The sequence below is a fragment of the Drosophila santomea genome, chromosome 3L (assembly GCF_016746245.2).
Source record: "Drosophila santomea strain STO CAGO 1482 chromosome 3L, Prin_Dsan_1.1, whole genome shotgun sequence".
Taxonomy (NCBI): Eukaryota; Metazoa; Arthropoda; class Insecta; order Diptera; family Drosophilidae; genus Drosophila; species Drosophila santomea.
The window spans coordinates 21,403,788-21,428,600 of NC_053018.2; the positions used below are offsets into that span (position 1 = coordinate 21,403,788).

A 24,813-nucleotide genomic window follows, 5' to 3' on the forward strand; every position below is an offset into this window, starting at 1 on the left:
CCCAGCAAAAAGCAGCAACATCGCCAGTGACAATAACACTGAACAGAGAATTGTCGCATGCAGGGTGGGGCCAGCACACACACATTCGAAAAGGGGGGCTACTTAAAAACAGCGCACACATGACGTCATTAAGCATATTAAATGAGTTTACAACGTTCTTGCACACCGACAAAAAATAGGCATTAAAATCCCGGAAACGAGATACGTTCGCCTCGAACTTGACATTTGTATAAAAATGAACAAACAAAAATGTATTGGAAATAATAACCTTATTAATCCTAAAGATTGGACAACTTTTTTTCAATATTTCGTGTTCTGTGTGCTTTATTATTAAAAATCCTTAATTTGGACAATAATTATACTTTAAAATCAAAGTAAAACATTTAATTGCGAAATGTACCAAATGAATGGCAAAGTGGCGCGCGTATAACATTTAACCGGAATATGTACATTTTTTTCTGAGTGTCTTGTTGCATGGCGCTTAGAGATGAGCAGCAAAACGGTAAAAGGCCATTAACAAACGCCTAATGGCGCACTTGAGACACTTTGCAGCCAAGGGGGCGTGGTCGGTGGGCTAAGGGCGGAGGGCGGAGGGCGAAATAGGGTTAAGCTGATAATGCGAATGGATCTGCTGCGAAAGTCGCCCTAAATGGCCAAGCGGGCGAAGTTTCCCCTTCCCCTTCCTCGTCCCGTTTTCATTTGCTCACTTGCTGCGCTCGAAAATTAAAGTATTAAATATTTATCCAGTGCACGGAAGAAATCACATTACCTCGGCAATGTGTCGCGGTAATATACAAAAATGGAGCCTCTAATGCATATGTGAAATGATCAACCAAAGGGCCATTTATCAGCATCCCCGAAGTGAGCTGGGAAAAGTGTAAAAATAAGCAAGCAACCTGCAACTAACAAGCAAACAACAGCCATAACAATTTGTCAAGTACACAACCACACACCCAAAAACACAAAGCAGGTGAAAATCCAAATAAACGCGCGCGTTTTAAAACGCCCCAAAGCAGCGAGAGGCGGGCAAAGGATTATCGCGATGGCAAGGACCACGGAACTGAAGCTGGCTATGGTGGATCCTGCGAAATGGTAAGTTGATGTCCCACATTACCGCCACTGACCCTCTGTCGACCCAGAATCCATGTTTTGTTCAACAGTGATGTCGATTTTACATTTTATTCTTTTATTTGTATTATAAGGCAGTGCTATTATTGAATTCATACAACAATTGATCCTGCAATCGCAAATTTGTATTTCTTCCTCAACGGTCTACCAGGCATCTCCCCTGCCGTTCCCCGGCTCCTCCCAACCAATCAATATTATCGAGTTAGCTAACGCGAATTGCAAGTTGGTATCCGTGTTCTTTGGGGTTTCTGTGCCGGCGTGTGCTGGTGAGTAAGTGTTGTCTGAAAAAGCACGTGGAGTTTATAAAATATGCAGGGCAATATGTACATATTTAAGCATCCCGGAGAGGCGGAGCAGCTCATCCGAGCAAAAGATGAACATGTCAAAGCCAACGGCCATTGCTTTTGTTTTTTACTTGCCCACGCGTACAGGAGCCATATGTATGAGAATATTCCATTTCTCGTACCTTTCAGCCGCCGTATTTTTCATGGAATTACATACATATGTGCTTGCTGAGGATTCCATTCGGCAGGACGAAATCTGCTCAGCTCCTCTCAACGCTCTTAATTTATCTCTGTTGTGCTGTACCCCGGATAATGAAATAATAATCTGTATTGCCGGTAAACAAGCAGTAGTTTAATGGAGGATTAGCCAGAAATGTTCTTTGATGAGCTTAATGGAGTTGAGGATAGGCAAATAGCTGGAGATTTTCCACTTAGGAGCTTCAAAGTGATTTAAATGGGGGATTAACATTTGCTTTTTGTTTTATAGCTTATATGGTTTTGAATGACTTAAGCCAGCTATCTGCCCATTGTTTTATATTATTTTAATGATCAGCAAAATTTAAGCATTATTTAAAATGTTTATTAATTATGGTCAAATTCCCAAATTACTTATAACATATAAATCAAGCTCTATTTTAACAATTTAGGTTCAGTAGTGTTATACTATGTCCTCTTTAAGTTAACAGTTTATATAAACAAGTAAGAAAAAATTGTGTCAACAATTTAATCGGTTTTTCGTTGAAGTGGGATTTACATAAGTACAAAAGCCCCAAAACCTTTACGACCACCCACAAAAAATACCGTGATAACAGACAACAAATAAATATTAGCATTCAACAGCTTTCATTTGAATACACATTCAAAGTCCGCCACCCATGAACATAAATCGGCTTCCATTGTGGCATGTAAATCCATAAGGCAGACGTGAACATCCCGAGAAGATAGGATTCCATTCTTGTCACTCCGATTGGCGTAGTAGACACGGGGAAATCTGATACCAAAACACGTCGAATCTTTTGGCCAAAAATAGCTGCAGGAATAAATAACTGGAGCCGCGGAAAGAATGTGGAAGGCTTTGTGCGGGCCATGGAGTTGTAATTAAAAGGATATCCATATTCATTTCGTGTAAGCAGCCGCAGGGAGGCAAAAAGCGTGGCATGCACGTCGAAGGACGAAAAAGTGTATTTTGGAGAAGAGCCCGAGTGTGGCATGTCGCTTTGTGTATTTGTCAGTCTGGCTGGAATGCCACCAAAGAATGCTGACAGGAGCATTCCTGGTCCCTGCTTTCTGGTCCTTTCTCATAGTATGAGATGGCTACGCGATACTGAAAGCAACATAATCTGGGTGCACTGAAAGAAAATATGAAAATCTAAAACGCAAATCATAAATCGGTTTGGGGTTAAACAATTTTGCAGTAAACAATAGTCAAACACAGCTCAGCTCAAGGACTCCTAGCGATTTTCGTCTATCCAGTTTAAAATATGGTTAGAACATTTTTTTTTTATGTGGTTTCTAATTAAATGTTAGTAAAAAGATATCTTGGGTTGTGTAAAGAGTATAAAAAGAATGGTTCAGCAATGCCCGCTAACAATATACTTGTTATCCATTTGTGGTCCCAAGCCAGTAAACTATATTCTACTATAAAGATAGTTCGGGTAGCCTTAATTTTCAGGCTGCCGTCGTTAATGCGACCCGCTTGCATATTTGTTTTACTCGAAAGCATCGAGGTCTGCCGAGGATCTGGGTTTGGCTATGGGCTTTCTGTCGGCCTATTTTGTGGCCGAGGCTTTGCATGTTGCAAACAATTTTCCAAAGCAGCGGCAGCAAAGCGGCAAAATGTTCGTGCGACTAATTTGTGAAAAAAGGAAGAAAGCCCGGCCATGCAAAAACAACAACGCCAACTGGCACGAGACGTTAAAATCAACGGTCCGTGTCCATTAAAAACGGGGCCAGGAGGCAGAAAAAAAACAAATATATTATAAACGCAACTCTCTGCGTTCCTTTTAATGAGAAATTATCACAAAAAATAAACATCAGGGAAAAAGGCGAGCAAACGGCGGCACACTTAATGCCCCGAATGAACTGGTCGGATATATACCATATACGGGTGTATGGTGCACAAACAAGCAGAACAACCTTTTCCGACAATTGGTAAACACACAAAGCTAATAAAAAAATGTAAAATATTCAACAATTGGCAAAGCTTTTAAGAGTCTAACAGACGCTCCTGATATTGAAATGTAAACCACGCAATTGTTCCGCCCCACAGCGGGCGCCAAAAAATATGCTACTCAGGACGCTACAGAGAAAATTATGGGGGTCGTGATAAAGTGGGTGGAGGTAAATAAGTGGCGCATGCTGAATAAAATTAGCTGAAGGAGAAGAAAGTTTAGTCTGTTTTCAGGCATTTGAAGATGTTTAGCCAAACTACTTCAGCGAGGAATTAATTTAAAAGGAACTGTTAAATTATTTTTTTGTAGATTTAATTAGAAGATTTTACATAAAACAAGAACAAAAATTCATATAACATTTTTTTTTAAATTAATTTTCAACATTTTGCAAGTATATGCCAAGACATTGTACTTTGCATATGTACTTAATCAGGATATAGGCCCTAAGTACGCGTTTACCATCAATCAACGCACCACCGCCGCCCATTGAAGTCGTACATTATCTATGAAGGTCGACCAAGCTTCACTTATAAATAGCCAACTCAGGAGAGTTCTATACGATGAGATTATGACCAGGGCTGCGGCCATAAATTACGCAGCCAGAACAGAACTCACGCACACAGACAACGTCGACTGGCTTAGGGAAAATCCTCGCTTTTATAATGAGCATAAAGGATAACCACAACAAAGCCCAAGGCCAAGCGGAAGTTGGAGCTACTTACGAAATATGCATAGAATTATGATCTAACGAAATTGCGATTTAATTGAAATGAATGAGGAGCATACAACTTTTTTGCAGCAAACGCAAAGCAAACACCAGCGGGGGAACCAACTACAAAACAATACGTAAACATTTCAATTATGTCGCTGCGGCTGAAAAACTTTTTCGTGCTAATTAAGCTCAATGGGTGCTCAGAGTGTAGCTTCAGTTCCAGTAATTAGCCCGCAGAAGTATAAACAAAGCTAGGAACTCGAAAGCAAATGAGCCGAGTCCAAATGACAGGGAGAAGGGGCGGAAAATGGCGGCAGATGGCAAGAACAATGGTATCAGGCCATTTCCGGTTTGCTCATGTGTGCTGTCGCCTCCCACCGCCAGGGGGCGCACTAGAGCTCCGTTTCCGCTGGCCCTTAGCCCACCCCTTTCTGCGATTGTGTTGGTGCTTGCCTTCGTGTGGGTGTCGCAGCAACAGTTTGTTGCTTTGTTTGGCTGCTTGTTTGCCAAGACAACGACACGCTTATAAATTTTTAATTAAATTGTTGTTTTTCAGTTTGTCGCCCTTGCTTTTGCTGTTTCTGTTTAGTGCTATCTGGTCGCATGAAGTTGCATTGATTGTCCTGTGCCTAGAGCCCGTATCCTTTGTTTGGTCATGGGGTCACTATGGCTCGAGCAATCGCCTGTTTATATCCGATAGCTTCTACGGGGCGAATTGAGTTGTTTAACCTGCAATTGAACCTGGCCAAGGGATTAAGTGGTAGAAGTCCGTTACGCTTAACCTTTGTAACATATATCGGGTTGCTCCAGAGATGGACTGGAAAAGGTGTATAGAAAAAGTACAGCTGTTAAAAATCTTTAGCTGGCTACATATTAAATTCATATCTACAAGTATGTTATGTATAGTATATATATATATGTTTCATATTTATGTCATGTCCTTTAGTTAAACAAATTGCGCTTCCAGTTTATGATTTCTCTTCTATACTTGCTAATCCTTAAGTTCTGTAAGTATTTTTAATTGGTTATGGTTTAAGGAAGCTAAAATCCTGTATTATGATAATAAAGATAAAGCTAAAATCATGTAGCAGAGGAGTAAGATCATATTTCATTACCAGCACAACTTGCTGACGCTCATCCCTCCGCTTGAAGAGCACAGGAACGTACACATGTATACACCATTAATAACAAATTTATTATGTATTCCCTATCAAAGCTCAACCAAGAGCTGTAGGCAAAGCCCCATCGAGACAATTTACATGTCTGAACGAATTTTTGTTGGGCTTGCCCATGACAAATTAACTTATTTAGTTGCGGCAGCAGCGGACTGTCGTACGAAATAATTTATCAAATTCCTATATAAATTATTGATGTCCTCGCTGAGGACCGCGCTCCAGTGTGTGGGTGTTTCTGAGTAGGTGAGTGGGTAAGTGGGTAAGTGGGCGGTGTTGCATGTGAGCTGTACATGTGCTCACGCCCACACAATATTTTCTCGCTCCTGCTGCACGGCAAATAAATAAAAATTGCCGTCAAGCGTAGGCGTAGTGGCAAATGCCAATCACGGGCATTAAGTTGGCAGCGAAGGAACGGAGGTGGATTTCGGGCTCCACTCTGGGTTGGAGGTGTAATGAGCTCTTCGGACTGGAAATCGGGGCCAAATGATAAATGACACTGCAGTCGAGGGCCCTCAAAATTAACATAATTTTCTCCTTTTAATTGGCTGATGGACACGAAGAGCACTCGAAAAACATCGTGCATAACAGGTGTAATCTAATCTATTAAACGACATGTAGGCTAAAGGCTCGTAGAACATAAATTACGCATCCGCAACGTTGTCCAGCGTTGGCATTTTGTTCATCTGGAATATTTTGATTTTCCGCTCATAAGCCTGGAAACCTTTTCATTCTTAGCAATACAAGTTTAAGAAATCATAACGTATAAATATCTATTATCGTGGTTTTTTAAGATCACACATCTATTTCTTCAAGTGTATACAGAGCTATCATGGTTGTTGGTGTCGGCTGGGCCTGTTTGCGATGGTGTTGGTTAGTGTTGCTCCTGTTTCTATTGCCGTAGCTTCTGTCGGTGGCAGGTAATTTTGCATGCAAATAACTGGAAATTAGTGTAAGTGCTGACTGACATGCCACACACAGAGCGGCAAAGCCAGAGCCTGTGTCTCGTCCTCGCTCCTGGTTCCTGGATCCTTAGCACCTCCCGCCCCGCTGGCAAGATTCCCGCCGCCTTTGGCGAGTTCTCGTCTAGGTGAGCAGCCCAAGGAAGACCCAGAGCAAATGGCGGCGACGGGGATAAACAGACGATGGCACAATAAAGTGGCAACCGCTTAGGAAAACGGCTATGCACTGCAATCGAAATCAAATCCTGGTGTCAAAGTCGTTTTTAATTAAATTATTGAATTATACGTTACTAAAATTGTTCTACAATTGTATGAATTTGTTGGTAATGGTAACACTTATGTTTTTTTAATTTATAATATTATATTTATAATATTAATATTGCCTTAAAGCCGTATCTTGAAATTGCGTGCACAACCGACTCTTGATTACATGTCTTCCCTTATATGGGGACTTGTAAATTTTCCGCTAAGTGTGCAAGGCTCACATGCAGCTCCATGTGGGCGTTGCATGGCAGCATATCTAAATCGACTTGCCACCCGCTGCCAATTCAACTTGCCCCCTCGCCCCGCTGCTCGCTGTCGTGGAAGATCAGCGCTGTAAAACGCCATTAAAATGCAATGAGCGCTCAAACGTTTTATGCCACGAGCTAAGCTCGGATATAAAAGTGCACTTGGTTAACTCGGCGGGTTGTAGGGGAAACGGAAGTGAAAAGCGTTGCTGTATAGATGGTGTAAACATAATTATGAAACCTGGCTGTGTTTCCTATCATAAACGACACTGGGTCAGGTTTGTCTGCAATTTTTAACAGATTTTATTATCATAATTTATCGCTGCTCCAATAAGAAAATGCTCCCTACATTGACTAACATTGGCTTGAATAACAGCAATGCTTATTGCATTCATAAAATTTGCAGTACTTAGTAGTGCTGCAATAAAAGTTATGACATTAAAGTAGTCATGAGCTGATGTTTATTTATTATTTTATTTATTCTTAAGATACTGCATATGTTATTGGGTTTAGTTGGGCTTAAGGCATCTATGTTCTTTCTGTAACCAAAAAAGAAACTTTTTGCAGAATGCACCGAATGCTCATTTCTCTGTAGCAAAACCCACATTGCTGTTCTAATTAATTGTATAGCATATTTTTGGAGTATTCATTTCAGCTAATATTGCCTTGGGTGCTGACATTGTAGTTCTCTACATAGTTTTATGGGGCTTATAAAGGCAAAGTCCTTTTAGTTTGTTTTTTATGTATATTAACCTAAGTTGGTTATCTAATAGTTGTCATGGATTGTGTATGAAAATAGCTTCCCCACTAAGACCTTTGAGCTATAGAAGCAGTACTTGCTCATGTTAGATATTACATTTAAAAAAGATAGTTACTCTGAGCAGATTAACGATTTTTGTCTTCTGCAGCGCAGCAACTTTAAACGAAGCATAATTGGTTGCCATTTCTGCTTAGTGCTTATCTTTAATGCTTAAAGATACGTTTGGTTCCAGTTGGAACCATGGGTGTAGATAAATGTAAAATATCCAAAGCACTTTTCAGGAAGGGAATATGTCCGTGTACCATTGAATCACCATTAAATGACTTAACCATATTTACTAATGTCAACGAATTTCAGCTCTGTGTAAATTCAAATTTCATAGTATTATTATATATCCATGAATAAATGATCTATAGAAAAATGGTTAGCCATTTAGTTGTATACACACTAATGACACCCCTGCTTTGAAATTTTCGTTTTAAAGTAAATATATTTAAATACAACGTGATTTTACGGGTTTGGAAGTTGAGAACCAAATTTTAGGAATCTGAACACTTCCAATAAGCATTGAATTTGTAAAAGTGATCTACTAATATGATAATAGAAATCGATTGTTACAGATAGACTGAGACATAGGCATTAACTAGTCCGGTCTTTTTTCCATATAATGTGGAAACTAAAATTTCGCCATTTGTGAATCGACCGCATATAGAAGATATTAGTTACATTTTTACAACCGAAATGGTCAAACGCATTTTAATTTGTTTCCTGCTCTTCCTAGTAAACCATTTGCATGCAAGTGATTTCGAAATTAATTTGATAAAGCAACTGAGCAGAGGTCGATTGTCCCGGAACTTTGTGTTCTCTCCATTTGCAGTTCACCAGGCTCTCGCACTCCTTTATCTGAGCAAGGATAATATCAAGGACCACCAGTTGGAAAAGGCCCTTGGATTAAACGGTCTTCATCAAGAGGAGATCTTGTCCTTTTTCGGTGAAGCTCGGGAAAAGGCTGTTAAGGAAAAATTTACTTTGGCAAATCGAATTTATTTTTCCGGTGATTACAATGCATCACAGAATATTACGCAAATTAGCGAAAATCTCGGCGTGGAGGTGAAAAATATGACGTTCTCCGGCGGCCACAGCTCAACGGAAGAGATCAAGAACTGGTTAAATAAATCCATTAACAAGGCTGGATTCAATCTATTTGGCAAGAAGGATATAAGCAACTCCACTCGAGTTGTGGCTGTTCAAGGAATGTCATATTCATGTGTGTGGAAACACCGAGAAAAGGCGATGACAAATAGGTTATTTAGCTATATACGACCAAACAGAAAACCCTTTGTCTATAAGGTCGAAATGATATACATCGAAGCACCGATGGAGTTCTTCAACGAGGATCAAGTTCGCGGTGTTATGGTCCCATTTTCTAACACCGATATCGGAATGCTGGTATTGCTGCCCAGGCCACGTTATTCCACCCAGCAAATACTGCAAAACCTGGACAAAATTTTGAACATTAAGTTGCGAGAAGCGGAGAAGACGCATCTATTCCTGCCAAAATTTAAAGTCCACGAAACTTTAGATCTTAATTCGGCGCTGAAAGCTTTGGGCATCAAGAGGTTGTTTACCAACGGGGATATCAAATCTAAGTCAAATGCTGCGAGTTTTAAGCAGTATAATTCCCTGGATGTGGATCAAAATCGGGTGTTAAGTAAGTTAGCTTCGGAAGTGCGCCTTCTTAAACTAATCTTGACAAGATCGTTCGATCAACATAAGTAGCTGAAAAACTAATTTCAAAACTGTCATTTCAGTGACTATAGATGTGGGCTCCGACTTCGACGATCGAGTCCTATATGTGAACCGGGGTTTTGTGTTCGTAATCAAGGATCAGACCACCATTTACATGGTCGGTCGCATGGAGTCGATTTGACAGTGCGGCTGCGGAAATTCACAGTGAAATGTCAGCTGAGTTGTAAATTAAATTAACTCGAATTAATCCAAGCAGGAGCCGCACAACACTGAGTTTATTTCGGCCATTAGTCAGAAGGTTGGTGCGGGCTTATCCCGCAAATTCCCCGATGGCATTGTTTACAACGTTGCCGCGCATATTAATTGCCTGTTTAAGCAAATTGAGGCCACAAAACATCAGCATCAACGTTGTTTTTCAGCTCCTGTTCCCTTTTTAATTTTTTTTCTGCTTTGTGTGTTTGGTGCCCCGTGGCATTCCACAATTACTCGCGATTGCGGTGCCACCGAAGCCAAATGCTGACAATTGCATCATGGCAGCCGAGTGGCGACCCTCCTCGCAAGCTGCAATTGCATAAATTATAAGACTGGGGCACCGGAAACCGACGCTGATTTCCCACCAACCCAGCGGTATGCTACCACCTCAAAGACATCGACGGTAGCCCTCTAAGTGCCGTTCGCTCTGCAGGACTCGAAATGCACGGCATTAAGGATGTGGAAAGTACCACTACCACGACCTCCCGGTCGGTCTCCTGAGCTGCAACACACCGCTTTGATTTCGGGTTAGCTGTCACTGGTTTTAAGGTCGAATAAACACAGGTATCCAGTGTCGCAATAAATTATTCAAGTTCCTCCTTATTCAACCGTTTCTCTCCAACTATTAAACCGTGAATTTAAAAAAGTGGTTTTACTTTGGTGTAAATAACACATAAGTCCAAACCGTAAGACTTTAAGAGCATATTTTTAAATGCAAGTAGCTAAGTATATTTTATAACTTAATGGGCTCTCAATTGGCAAACGCAAAAAGCAATGTTTCTCTTTGTAGGGGGTCTTTCACAATTGATGGGTTAATGGACAAGAACTGCCGAATAACAGGAGCATTTATAAATTAGTAAAACAATACAACACACGGTTCATGGCTCATCAGAGAACAATTAACCCAGAAAAAACTACCCCAATTTGCGGGTTTTTTAAGTTGTTACACAACGTGACATTGCTCATACGCCCCGTTGGCCGTACAATCACAACAAACTTGCATGCACCAAGTGCGTTCATAGGTTATAATAAAAACCGATGGCGCCTACGACTCACATGGCCAGCAGGAGTTCCCGGTCATGGCAAGTGCTATTTTTCCCGGGGTGATTGCTGACACGTACAGCTTATAAAATGCAACAGAGTGCAGCGACAGTGACTCGCCACCACCGGAATGCGCAGCGATTCCAGAGCCAAGGGTCGTGGATGACACAAGAAAAGCATTAAAAAGGTGGATCAATTCAGATTGGCTCAGCTACGGGAAAGGTCAGATATCTGCCACAAACTACGGGGAAAATGTAGGAAACTATGAAAACAGTGGTTTCCTTTATAGTACATCCGTATAATCACCAATCCCCGCCTCAAACAAGGCACATTTTCTAAAAAAAACTAACCAGTCTACATAAGAGCATAATTCATTTTTTAAATTTATTTTGAATTCAAAAAGAATGTTCTCTGCATCGAAGCTCGTTAGAACCGACCTTTTGAATCGGAAACTTTAAAAATATTGCTGGCCAGAAAAGCGCTTCAAAGTTTTTAGCTTCGAGCGTTGCATTTGTTTTACTATAAGTTCACTATAAAGTTCTTGTGACAAGTGGTGAAAGCAGAACGTTATCTTTGTTAATTTACCCAAAGTAGAAGTTTACAATATTCTTGATGGAAAGTTTGAAATTATTGATTTATATTAAACAACTGGTAGAAGCCGTGGCAAGTTCCCAGTAAGCGTGGAAACTCTCACCTAAATAATTGTTTCAAAGTGGAACGAACACAAAGTAAAAGTCGTGAGAAAAGTCAAATAACCCACGAATCGGAAAACTTTGATGAGAACAAATGGAAACAATTATAAGGCAGACAACGAACGGATACTGCTACTTCTCATAGAATCGCTCCCTTTGTTCTCGCACTTCAACTTTATCCTTGGCTTTTTCTTGCTCCTCCTCTGCACAAAAGTTAAACTCACTTAATTGAATTGAATGCCAAACATCGACGTCGATGAGGATGAGGATGAGGATGATCATGATGGAGGCAATGTGCACTTGAGTGCAAGTTATTCAGCCAGCTCCTCTTGCAGCTGGCAATATGGCAAATGGATTTTGGTAACAATTCCTTAGATTATAACTGCCTGCCGTTCGAGTCAAATGGCAAAACGCAGAAGGAAATGAGGATGTGTACTAGCGTGTCAAAACGGCATAAACCAAACCCATTGTTTGTTGTGGGGACATGGCAGAAAAGGGCATAAAAACGATAACCGGCAAGCGCATAAGAAATGGCAAACGTTCACGGGGGTTGAATATCGGAAAATCTTTATCTAGGCATTAGCATTAAATGAATTTTACGGGTATAGCTACTAAAACAAACACTTTGCTAATAATTTCGATGCATTATCACATAAGTCAAGAAACGAAGCTCACACAGCCTTGTAATAATTATATATAAAAAACAGAAGTGATGTACAGCGAATAAGAACACTTTATGGTACTTAATTATCAATTAGTTTTCAACGGTTTCTATAGCACCTGAATTATACAGTCGTCCGATTTTATAAAAAGTACATGCACAATGATATATTGCTTACAATAACAATAAGTACAATTTCGCTATTTATTTTTCGATTTTCACTGCAGTACTTCTGCCTAAAATCAATATACCCTCTGCAAAAGTGTAAGAAGTACCAAACGTATGTAATGTCCGAAATGTGACAGAATAAACATCAAGGTTAATTCGATGTAAAATGTGGGAACTTTGTCTAATATCCAGGGAGGTGTCAATATACTTCTACGAAAATCCCATCCAAATAAAACCTTGTAAGCGACCCTCGTTCAACTGTTGACTCTCACCTGTATGGCAAAGTTCTCCTTTGTCTCTGCCAGATTTAGTTTGGATTTTTCACATGACTCTGAACCATCGCCAACTCTAGCAGTTCAGAGAACCCCCGATTTCCTCGCCAGCATATCCACCCCACAGCTCATTTAACACATTGACTTTTGGCCTATTAACACCGGGACACAAAGGAAGGGTGGTCAGGTTCGTGGCGAGACCAGGCTGTTTAACTAATGGACTGGGCACTAAATCGAATACGCTCGTTATACACCTGACTTCGATTATAATCGATAATGATTTGTGTGCGTAAGTCAGGGGAGTCATTACTCGCAGTTTATAGTAGGTGCACATGTTGATTCGGTTTTCTCTGCTCGGGAAACTTAAATAGGGTTTTTTACTCTTCACTAAATTTGAGTAAACAGCTACACAGCTACGATTTCAAGGCAGCTAACAGAAATAAGTTAAGGAACACATAAATTTATTTCATATTTAATATTGGAGCTTTAAATCACTTCTTGTAGAAGAGTTCGTTCCGCATTTGTTTACTTAATGTGTGCTCCCACACTTTGCGGCCATCGACTTCGGCTGCTAGTTCTTTTCAATTATAAACTTATTTGGCACATTTCAAATGCTGAACTAGAAGCGGTCTGGCAAATTTGGTTCGCCCGACAATTTGTGGCTGCTCCCTGGCGAAAGTTTCGCCCTGCGAAAAGTCGCGTTGTGCTACGCATAGAAATTGAGTTGCCCCCATTGTTGGCCCCATTGTTATTGTTGTGGCCACAAAATGGTTGGCGCACAACAACACTCAAGCTTAAGTGACTGCTCGAGACTTTCTCTTCTTCCCCTCTTTTTCCATTTATTTTATTTTGGCGAGAGGAGCGGAGAGTCCTTGCGACTGCGTGACCGGAAAGTGTTTGGTACTTCCGGCTGCCGCAGCCACCGAAGCGGCCAAAACCACCGCAGCAGCCAAAACCGCAGCGGAAGTTTTGCCACGTAGACAATAACACCCATACAAGCGCAGTTACAAGTACACGGCCACGAATACAATGACAGAATGGACGAGGGCTTCCACCTTCCACCTATTGAAACCGAAAGCATTGAGACCCAATGAATTTTGTATGCTCTAAAAAAATATTGTGTTGTGTCCTAGAAAAGAGTGGCAGCTAAAAAAATATATTTTCAGTGAACTCAACTATTTGTTCAATTTCTGTATTTTTTGGGTTTCTTTTTAACTTGCTAATGTTTCTTATGAGACTTCTTATTCATTGTGAACAGTTCCATCTGCCTCTCCGTTGTAAATTCCAGTCGCCTCCTGAAGAGTGTTAGGAAGTAGCATTTCGAATTCAGTTAAATATTGGATCGCAGGAAAACCCGTACAAAGGTTATTCTAAACAACAGCTGTTATTCCGAAAACAAAGTGGATTTTCGAAAGTGGAAAGCGATAAATGCGGTCAACAAAGAACGGCAAACCCTCGCCGGACACAAAAAGCTAGCGATGCGATTCGGATGCAGATACAGTCCTCCAGAAGCAGATTGCTCATAGGCAGCGGAATGTCACGTTCCGACCGTAAAATGTGCTAAATTGTTAATTCGGCAAACATGCCATAAGCGAAATCGAGTAACAACAAAAATCCGGGAGGATGGGTCAGTTTTCGGACATCCCTTTTTCATTTCGCTGCCCTCGCGATTTTATGCAAGTTCCGTCTTGGGAGGAAATACCTGTGAAGGTGAAAAATAAAAGTTGAGTTAATTGCTTTTGCATAAAACAGCCGCCAAGAGGCAGAAAGTCAAAGAAAAAGCTGCCGAGGAACCCGAGTGTTGAATGGGGAATGGAGTGGGGATGAAATGAAACTCAGATGAGCTGCCAGATGAGTTGGTGCTCAATTGAGTGGAACGATTTTTCATCCATTGGCTTCCCTTTTCTGAGAAACTGTTCGGGAAAGCTGCGGAAAACTGAAGGAAGTCTGAGAACAAGTTTTAAAATGTGCGAACTTTGAAGCGCAGCCAAATACACAACGATGGAAAAAAATCAATGAAAGCCACAAACTCATTTTCGCAAATGAAATTCAACAAATAAATTTTAGTTAATTTATTAAAGCGAACTCATTGCTTTTCGCAATAAAAACATTTAGTTAATATAAAAAGTACTTGTTCTTATATTTCTTCTGCAAATAATTCTAGGTATTCATTAGACCTACACATGTGAATTTGTTAGATACACACTCTTAGAAAGAATAATGACCTCTAGTAAGCATGTAAGTTAATTCTTTGTAAGAAACTAACAACAAAGAACGTTTACAGAGCCAAATGAAGCGTGACTAATGCAATCAAGTGTTTTGCGTTTGTCAACAATCTCTGCCAAATCATGATCGAGTTAGGGTACTCTTAACCCATTTCAGTTGTCAAAGGCAATGTGTAAAGCTGTGCGTAAGCCAAATAAATTCGGACTGGGGTTAACTGGTCCCATAAAGAAGCCTTATAAATGAGGGTACGAGCGGTTCTTAGCAGCTAATAAGTACCCCAAACAAGTTTCTTAATCCCATACCCATATCCCAGCACTTTCACGACTAGGTCAACGAACAGGCTGACAAGCACTGAACCCTTTCTGAAAAACGCAGCTGGGAATCCATTAGGGTCCAGCTGGCCATAATTCAAGTACTCCTGTGCCAAAAACAATGGCTCGACTTCAATGAGAGTTGAACGACTCGCACAAAAAATCGTAGAAAAGTTCCCATCGAGAGGTAAACGACTCAGTTTGCCCGACAAAGTATTCTATAACATTTTACACATGAAAGTTTAGTGCCGCAGCCAAAAAACCAAGAAAAGGTCCGCAGCCCGGACAAAAACACATTGTTGGCAGCACGGGCTACATAAATAATTTCCACCACACACTTACTCACCAGCCGAGTCCTGGCACTTTGACTAAATGGTGTGTAATAAAATTTAAATTGCTTTTGTCTGGATTTTCTTTTAGTGTTGAAGTTGTAGTGGCCTTCGTAATGGAGGAACTTCCTCATCTAGGCCAACCAGACTCTTTGGTCTTCCCTCTTTGTCTTCATTAAAAAAAATATATGAAAAATATTTTTATTCTCATAATTTAGAAACAAATTGATAGTTAAGAAGTATTTTAGTACTTACTTAGTATTTTGAAGAAGACTATTGTTCAATAAAACTATAAGTTCGCTCAATGAGCTTGTCATGCAATACCGAAAGAATACCCAGCATTTCAGTAAAGCGTTTTAACGGATTTTATTTACATTGATATACTTACCTAATTTAAATGATCATACTGAAAGGGAATCAGGAAGTGTCCCAATATATTTTTTTAAACCTTTAAAGGGGCTGGCCACTCTCGGAAATTGCCCCACTGTGCCGGACAAGAGGCGCACATTTCGGCATTTATAACAATTGCCCAAATTGCTGCTAATTAAATATGATTTAGCTGGCTGGTGGCAACGTCTGTCTTTGGCTGAGCTGTCAATATTTGTCAGGAAGCGGGCGATAAAGCGGCCGTGTCCTTACACTCACACAGACGTGTCTGGGCCTGGCCCTGACCCCTGACATTAGACCGTGCAGGGAACTGGCCTCGGGCAGCCAAATTTGTTTATAATTCAAATAGCAGAAAAAAGCGAGCTATGCAACAGCAGCGAATTGTAGTGGAATTGTACAAAAACGGGGCAAGGAAAACACGTTAAGCAAACACGATAACGATACTATATAGATATGAGAAGGAGCCAGCAAGGACAACAAGGACACTGCCGAAACACAAGCAGGCAAATTTATTTCAATTTAAAAATTTTGGTCACGCTCAACACAAAAAGAGAGTTAAGCGAGTAAATCTAGAGGGGCAAAGTAAAATTGGGGGAAGGACGCGCGCCAACTGCCATTTGTATAATTGCTGTCGTGATGGAGGAGCAGTCTCTGCTCCTGTCCTCTCCCAGCCCCTCGAAGATGCCCACTTTATGCCATGACACGCTCCAAGGACGCTTGACAGCAAATGGATAAGGACATTATCATCTGTGGACAGGGGGGGGGCTTAAAAACGGCACTATGAAAACTAGCCAGCTCGAGGATAACCGGAGGCGAGATGTTATTGAAATTTGAGATGAGCACTGGTCCTGCCAGAAAAACAAAGCAATCTAAATTGGAGTTCAAAGTGCAATTGACCAAGGATACAACAGATGCAATTTATTTATTGTTCAAGCAAATAACAATTGTTTTTCAAGCGTAAAAACCGGTTAATGTATTTCAAATTTATTTTCCTGCTTGTCTAAGTAATTTGAGATAGACATATTGCGCAAAAACCAACACAATACTTGCTAGAAGAAAAACGTAGTTTAATTTCAGTGTGCGTTTTTGGCCTTTTAATTCACTTCACGCCGCCATCTCCTTTGAAATATTTATGCAGGAAAACGAGCAAGCCAGCCAACCGTCGACGATTTATGTCTGGGAATTACTTGATATGCAATGGCGATTCGGAATCGCAGACGGGCAGTTGAGGGCCGACAAGGCAGCCAGTGCATATACTCGTCTACGAGTATTGGAATCGTGCTATAGGATATAGCTATATAGTGCAACTTGACTGTCCGGGGCCTTGACAATGGCAATGAGACCGTCGCACTCGTGTGTTGACATCGATTGACAAGGTGTGCGGGTCGAAGGCCGAAGGCCAGCTCCACCACCACGGCAAACTTTTTCCAACCGAGTTCGAGTTCAAGTCGCTGGGACAAAAAACAAACGTGAATGTCGTTAGGTTGAGGCAACCCACGTGTTGTCCTTGCCGGAGCGACGGCTATGTGCAACAAGCAATCGGAGTGGCGCGGGGCTGGGAATCGGCTCAGATGTCCCTGTTTGTCTATATGTTTGTGAGTGGTCGGATTGTTGTGGCTGTTGGAAACGGTCACTGGTGGGACACGCATTTTTCGGCATCCTTGAGGCAATCAACAAAATTATAGGGAAAATGGGAAAAGCCTGCAACAACTTTTGGTCACAAAACCTAATAAAGAGGCTCATTTAAATCTTTGATTTCTATCAAAGAGTATATCAAAAAAGTAAATGAAAAGGAACACCGTTTTATAGAGAACTCACAATACACTATCCCATTAAAGCGAAAAATCAAGGTTGCCCTTCAGCAGCCATAAATAAATCCGTGGCACACTAATTTATCACTTTGCCGTTTAAGTAAGGCCGCAAACACTAAATTATCGCACTCCGGAGACATTTACCAGCATTTACCAGCATTTACCAGCACTTTAGAGTGTCAACAACAGCCATCAGCCAACAGCAAGTGATGCGATCCGCAAGGCGAACTTAATTCAAAGTAACGAATTGAATTGCTCAAACTAATTATCGGACCTTCCACCGCAGCTGGGGCAACATGGGGCAGCATGGATCCGAGGAGGGTCCTTGAGGTTCCGGAGGGGGTTCCGTGGAGACCCCGGAATCGTGTCCGTGTCCGGCGACTGATTTATGCTCGCAGGCGTCGCAAAAGCATTCATCCATCGTGGCACCAACAGAATATCCTTCAACTTGACCACCATGAATGGGAAGGGGGTCGGTTCTTCATATTGCGGTTGCCACACACACACACTCACACTCACACACACACACACACACACATGAATACATGGGTGAATGCGATTGTTCGAAATGTCCTTGTCAAGCACTAATGGCGTCGTCGCCATCGCCTTTGTCCTTGCCAGCGTGTTAATGTGCGACAGTTTCCTGCTCTGATGTTTCCTTCCAGCAAGCTAAAATCGAATTGAAAGGCTGCATTTTAAAATTCCCTGTTTGCTTGTACCAGGTGAAGCAATTGAAACCTGTTTCCGGCACGCCGTGAATCCGATCCGTCTCCTTTGCAGAAACGAATTGGGAGCCAGGACATCTGGTGTGCTGGCATGGGGTCTCTGAGGTCAAAAGAAACGCTGCATTTGCTGCTGCTAGACCGCTTGATTTATCCTTTTCTCTGACTCGTTTCCTCTGTTTTCCCATTGCAGAATTTATGCCTGTGCAGTTTTCCATCGATTTTCGTCTTGCGCCACAACGGACTGGGGATGAAACACCAAACACATAAAACGGATTTGATATTCAAAAAATATGCAGGTAAAATACGTGCCGACTTCGAGGGTTAGGGTGCACCTGCTTATAAACACTTAAACCTGAACAAATTATGTTTTTATTTTTAAGAACTTAAACTTATATTCAAAACTTGTTGGATTTTATTGCAGAAAAGTTTTCATAATTTGATTTATATTATTATTTTCCAACCCGCATGCATTGCTCACAAAATAACATATGCAAATAAATAACAATAACATAAATATGCAGAATTTTTTGCGAAACACATATTAATTGTAAATTGGACTTGCACAAAAGTTTTTTGTTTGGTTCGATTAGCCAGCCACGATACATATTAAATTCTTTAAAAACACCATTTATACCGTTTATGGCTACAGTGCGTATGCGTGATATACCCAGCAAGGTAAATTGCCTCTCGTTTAAATAAGGGCTTAAAGGTTACAAAATACAAACATATTTCGTATAAGCCTGAACCATTTAAATTAAGAGAAGTATAAGTTCAGAAAAGTGCCGTCAGGACTTTAAAATACGCCGCTTTCTGAAATAGGGCTTGCCTATAAGTTGCAATATGGCACATTTGTACAAGAATCACCCTAGCCACATGCTGGGTGCCCCATGGGAGTAGAGCACGTGGAGCACCGAACTGAACGCCAAACAGCGAATAGAGAACACCGAATGGCACACATCGGCGACAAACAATGGCAAACAATGGCTTCTAGCGACTGCGGCTTATCGCCAAATGCAACATGGCGGCGGCCAAGTCACGTCTCAGGTGGCTCCTGGCGGTTGATTCTGCTGTTGTGGCACGGTAGTTGCCATTTGTCAGCGGAAAACAACACACAAGCCTTTTTAATACAGACACACTCGGTGAGCTCAAACAAGGGGCAAGTGCTACAGTTTAAATTGAAAAAATAATTCGCGAATTTGGCCGTGGGCATACGAGGTCGGTCGATGATGATCATCATGATGGCGACGCTTCAAATGGAAAACGGTTCTGTACAAAGGGACGCTGCATTTCGCCAACGCAAATATTTATCGGCACTGCACGAAAATGTCAAAGCGAGGGGTCTCCCACGCGAGGGCTAAAATTAAATTACTCCGTGACCAGAGTACCTGTTGCGGTCAATTAATTTTAAATTAGCAGCAGAGTTTCTAAATTATTGGAACTTTGAGCCGGAAATGCCTCGCATAAACAGCGAGAGCTGCAAATCGTTGAGTAATTAAATTATGCACATTTTCCGTGCCACCAAAGTGATTATTAGAAGTGAAAAGTAAAGTGGAATTTAAATATTTTTAGAGAGTAAAATCATGTAACCCTAATTTTGTTTCTAGAACAGTAAGAACTAATCTCCACACCAGCCACGTATTTTAATACATCTACTACCTTTTTCATTAACAACAATACCGCTACCTAACCTATACACCAATAGATTATAACTAAATTTTTTATCAGGCATATTCAAAATAATTCTGCAAATAACTAAAGCTGGCATGCATTTTTTTGTCATGACAAGCTCTTGATTTTCCGCACCAGAATATTATATGACACTTATTAATCTGACGAACTTTATGAACCACGCCAATTAATGCCTTTCATTTATTCAACTAATTGGAATATTTTATTTATTCGCTTGTAAATATGAGGAAGCTAGTACTTTTCAAAACATAACGCAGAACAATGACGAAAATTAATAATTAATAAACACATGTAATATAAAGCGGAATAATATAGAAGAGGAATAATAATTAGTTATTGTGCATTATTGCCCCATTTAATTCGGTTAATAAGCGGTCAATTCTTTTAAATTAAATGTATTTATTTAATTGGATTTTTAATTATCAGAGGAAAACGGAGCCGAAATAATACATTGCAAAAATACCTCAGGTGAAGTGCTCTCGTGCAAACAAGTTTTGTGTACATCCAAAAAGAGTTGATTTCCCAATGATGCCAGCCGTGCAAACCACACTAATGAACACCCAAACGTGGAGAAATTGTTGAAAAGCCAATTATTTAATTCAATCCGCGTTTCCACTTGCAGAAACAAGAAAAAAGGCGCGAGCTGCGCCTGAAGCGATTCTGGCGCTCCCCCAAGACCACATCCTCGGAGGACTCCAATGGCTATGAGAGTCCCACGAGGACGAAGGCGTCCAGTGCCGGCGGCAGCAGCGATGCCCAGAGATTCAACCACCTGCACTACACCAGCCTGTCGCAGGGATCGGGCACCTCCTCCTCGGCCGGCGGAGCCACTGCATCCGGAGCGGGGGCGCCGTCTCTTGGGCAGTCCGGCAACAACAAGCCCTCCTGCTCGCTGCCACTTTTGCAGGTGTGGCCCAGCCAGGTAGGTCCTTGTCTCCCCTTTTTGATTTGGTTTCCAGCTCGCAGTGGCGAAAAAACACGTTCCTAGTTCCGGATATTTTATTAAATTTTATACAGTTTTGAAATCACCCAACTTAACTCAGTATACAATCGATGTTTTTATCTATTTCGAAAATTTAACTTTATAAATGAAGAATCCTTAGAATTTGGCAAAATATTAAAATATTTCAAAACATTGAAACTCCCACATAAAGTTGTTTTGGAACGTGTTGTTTTCCCACATGCGAAATATAGTGTGGCAAAGAAAATGTAGACCAATATATGTGTTTTGGGAAAAAGCAACCGCAACAGCTTTGAAACTTGGGGCTTTTTAGTTTTATTTTTTATGAATCTCTCGCCAGCGAGCGGTTTTTATGCTGTGGCCAGTGGTGCGTTTTTGCGTTAATTCGTTTCTCCGACTCTCTATTTCTTCCCACTACACCAACACCACCAAACCCCACCTACACCACCAAAAAACCCCAACACCACCACCACCAAACACCACCACCTCCAAACACCAACACCCGCCTAAAAAACATACATATCCCCCTGTGTGTGCGTTGCGTGTTTGGTTCGGTTATGGTTTTGGTTTGGTTCGGTTTGATTTGGCTTGGTTTGGCTATGGATATGGTTTCGGATTGGATTGGTTTTGGTTCTGACTCTGGTTCTGATTCTGATTCTGATTCCGATTCCGGTTCGGTTTTGATTGCTGGTCTGCTGTGGTAGCCGCTCCTGCGCCAGGAGGGCTTCGTTCAGTTGCGTCGAAACAGCGGCCCCGAGGGTCAGCGGGTATGATTTCCATTCAGTTCCTCTTTTTCCAGTCTCTCTAGTCTGCTCCACTTCTTCTCTACTCTCTATCTTATACATATATGCTACTCGTAACTACTAATTACATAGATTTTTGCATGCCTCGATTAACTATTTTGAAGGAGCCTCCAACGAGCTCCATTCGTTTTTGACTACTAACTGTATAAATCTGACCACAGTTCCCTTCTTGTTGAGGTTATTTTGTGTATTCTACACGTCTTTTTAACCTAGAATTCGATACTCATGTAATTTTATTGGGAATTCTTTCGCTAAATTTTATTTGGTTTTTCATGCACCATTTTTGCTAGGGCTGGTCGACAATAGCTAAGAGAATGTTCGTGTAGCTGCCATTTTGCTGTATTTTGAATAAATATGTAATTATTTATTGGAATTTGCAAACAAAATACTTGAAAGTACACAATTTAACAAAATTCTTAAATACACCTCTTATATTGAAGTTCAAACTAAATTAAGCTTACTTTGAAATTCATTGGCCTTTAACACACTCTTGTCGACCAACCCAAGCTCACCCACCCCAAAATCACCTTGTATAATTAAATCCCACGACACAACACTTTTCCCTGTATAAAAAGGCAAGCCCCACCACCGAAATACGTTTTTGAACCACCTAACTAACCAAGTCACCTCTGAGAATATACCACTCTTTCCGAAAAAGCAGCGAATCCCACACTGCACTTGAGAACCGGCTTGAAAGCTCCCCGAATCCCCTACGTAACTCCCTGAATGATCCCTTCCAGGATGCAAATAAAGCCTATCTCATATGTGATCTGGACTCTTGCAGGATTCGCCGCGCGGCGAGGCGGATGGCCAGTCCTTCGTGTTCCCGGCCATTGTGGAGACGAGTGTCAGCAGTCCGACGGCCGTGGCCAGCGGAAGTGGCAGTATCGGGAGCACCAACCTGAGTCTGAACGCCAGGAGGAGCAGCAACCACCTCAGCTTATCCACGGACCGGCGGAGTTCTCTGTACTGTGATACCCTGCACGCCGGCGACTCCGGCATCGACTCGGTGCAGGCCTCGCCCTCGCCGAACGCCTTCATAGCTCCACCGGGGGTTCACAACCTGCCGCTGGGCCAGACGGGCGGCGGATCCTGCCATGTGTCGCCCACCAGCACGCCCACCCAGGGATCACCCAATTTGTCGCTGGGCCGCAGGAGCATGCGAAACAGCATTTGCGTGGTGCCCAGTGGAAACGGACGGAGGAAGTCGAGCGCCCTGCTGCATCCGGACCACGCCCGGCTGTTCGCCCTGCGGATGAAGCATGCGGCCGCCCTGGAGAGGGCACAAACCTCTCCGGACCAAACCTCCATCGAGGACGCCAACGAGTTCCACGACAATGGACTGGCCACCAACCTGCGGCTGTGCTCGGCCTCCTCGTCGACGACGTCGTCGCTGACATCCGTGGCCGCGGTCAGCCTGGGCGGTGCCGGTGGTGCGGGTGGTGCGAACACGACCTGTGGCTCCTCCTCCGGCTCCGCCTACGCTGTGGGCGCGGCGGGCGTCCAGCAGCGCGTCTCCGATCCCTGGCTGCAGCCGCAATCCGATCGGGAACGGGACTCCCGGCACGACGGCAGGCGCAGGTCCTCCACGATGACCGCTCGCTACTCCTTGTTCGATGCCCTGGACCTGGAGTACGTGCTCTTGAGGGCCGCTGCCCGCGGTTCCGTGGGTCCCTACAGCCTCAGTGAGTCCATACACAAGCTCACCTTCACCCAGTCATTGGCTTTCCCGGCTCTGGCCCGTGGCCTGGCCACCAAACGGCGGAGGTCGGCTACGCACACCAGCTCACGGCCCCTGAATCCCCATGAGTCCGGTCTAAATACCTGCGCCAAGGTGGTCACCGCCGTCGTCCTGGTGGCCCTGTCCTTCATGGTGTTCCTCATCGTCTACAAGTTCGTGAGGACGTGAGGTTTGCTCCTGGCCCCGTCGCCAGAGCTCCCAGTCACATATCAGGCCAACTACGGAGCGGAGGAGGGGTCCACATCGGAGGGGTCCTCCATCATCTCGTCGGCGGGCCGCAGTCTGGGCAAGCACATGTCGGGGTTCAGGAGAAAATGGGGTCTACGTGAGGCCGACTTCGAGTGATCTTCGGGAAGATCGTTTGAACAGACATAAGAACACTGGTCGCCAACTCGGAAAGGATTAATAAAGAAAAACGTTTAATAATATTACATATTTGCTTGAAAAGTACCTACGAAAACCATTTCGTTTTGGTAAAAAATGGCCGACCAGTGACATTTTTGTGATAAATGAAAGCTAATTTTTCCACAAAAGAAAAGCAACAGAGAAAAACAAGGGTGGAACATGTGCATGTAAGTTAATAAAATAAATAAAAGGCTTAAACACTTAGTAAAAACAGCTTCAAGAGGCTTGCCAGAGTTTCATCAAATTTATAATATACTTATGAATAATATTTTTTATAAATATAAAATCGCAGCTCGCATTTCCTAGGCTCCTATTTAGCGAAGATTTTTGAATGGAAATCCAAATCCAGTTTCATTGTTTGCAGTTGAAGTGCCTAACTAATTTTAATCGAACTACAAATTACATTAATAATCGCTTAATTTTGTTCTCTTCTTAAAAACGAATTTAGAAATTGGCAGCTGCTTGGAAAAAGAAACTGCTTATGCGATGCTGTAGTCCAAATAATTTTCCAGTAGATAACTTTTTTGAATGAAAAATAAAATTGGTGGAGGAAACTGAGAGGACATGCATATGATTTAAACCTCATTTTATGGCATTATTTTAAATTACTTTAGAAAAAAAGTTACAGTTTTAAATGAGCATTTGGTTTTTTAAGGCATTGTTATATACATTCTATTTTTCCATCTGAATTTCAGTTCTTAAGTTGATTTTAATTATTTTTTTAAACTCATTTTGTATAATTCTAAAAATTGTATTCGCTTGTAAATGAAAGATCCTAAGTCAATTGAAAGCCCCGTAAACTGGTTATTGTTTTATAATTGTGCTAAACCGATTTTTTAACCACTCCTCACAAGATCCAAAACACCATGTTAGAGTTATATAATTGGCTTTA

At 41.9% G+C, this 24,813-nt stretch overlaps 2 protein-coding genes across 3 annotated transcripts; both read left to right on the forward strand.

The window, feature by feature from the left end:
- Window positions 1-436: 436 nt before the first annotated feature.
- On the forward strand, window positions 437-24,589 carry LOC120449405. Its single transcript, XM_039631858.2, has 4 exons — window positions 437-1,092; window positions 18,513-18,618; window positions 20,634-20,933; window positions 22,560-24,589. Exons 2-4 carry the CDS (start codon window positions 18,613-18,615, stop codon window positions 23,682-23,684), a joined length of 1,431 nt encoding a protein of 476 aa, XP_039487792.1. The 5' UTR covers window positions 437-1,092; window positions 18,513-18,612; the 3' UTR covers window positions 23,685-24,589.
- Window positions 8,415-9,714, forward strand: LOC120449406 (accessory gland protein Acp76A). Of its 2 annotated transcripts, XM_039631860.1 has the most exons (3): window positions 8,425-8,497; window positions 8,576-9,409; window positions 9,510-9,714. In XM_039631860.1, the coding sequence occupies exons 1-3, from the start codon at window positions 8,440-8,442 to the stop codon at window positions 9,626-9,628; spliced, it is 1,011 nt and encodes a 336-aa protein (XP_039487794.1). In that variant the 5' UTR covers window positions 8,425-8,439; the 3' UTR covers window positions 9,629-9,714. The 2 variants fall into 2 exon arrangements, with proteins under 2 accessions (XP_039487793.1, XP_039487794.1); XM_039631859.1 differs by having other exon boundaries at window positions 8,415-9,409.
- Window positions 24,590-24,813: the final 224 nt, after the last annotated feature.

What these genes read in the sequence shown, in the direction of transcription:
- LOC120449406 (XM_039631859.1), top strand. Translation starts at nt 8,440, where the DNA reads ATGGTCAAACGCATTTTAATTTGTTTCCTGCTCTTCCTAGTAAACCAT. An exon ending in GGATCAAAATCGGGTGTTAA is followed by an intron (nt 9,410 to 9,509) that starts GTAAGTTAGCTT and finishes CTGTCATTTCAG; the next exon opens with TGACTATAGATGTGGGCTCC.
- LOC120449405 (XM_039631858.2), top strand. An exon ending in TGCAGGTGTGGCCCAGCCAG is followed by an intron (nt 20,934 to 22,559) that starts GTAGGTCCTTGT and finishes GGACTCTTGCAG; the next exon opens with GATTCGCCGCGCGGCGAGGC.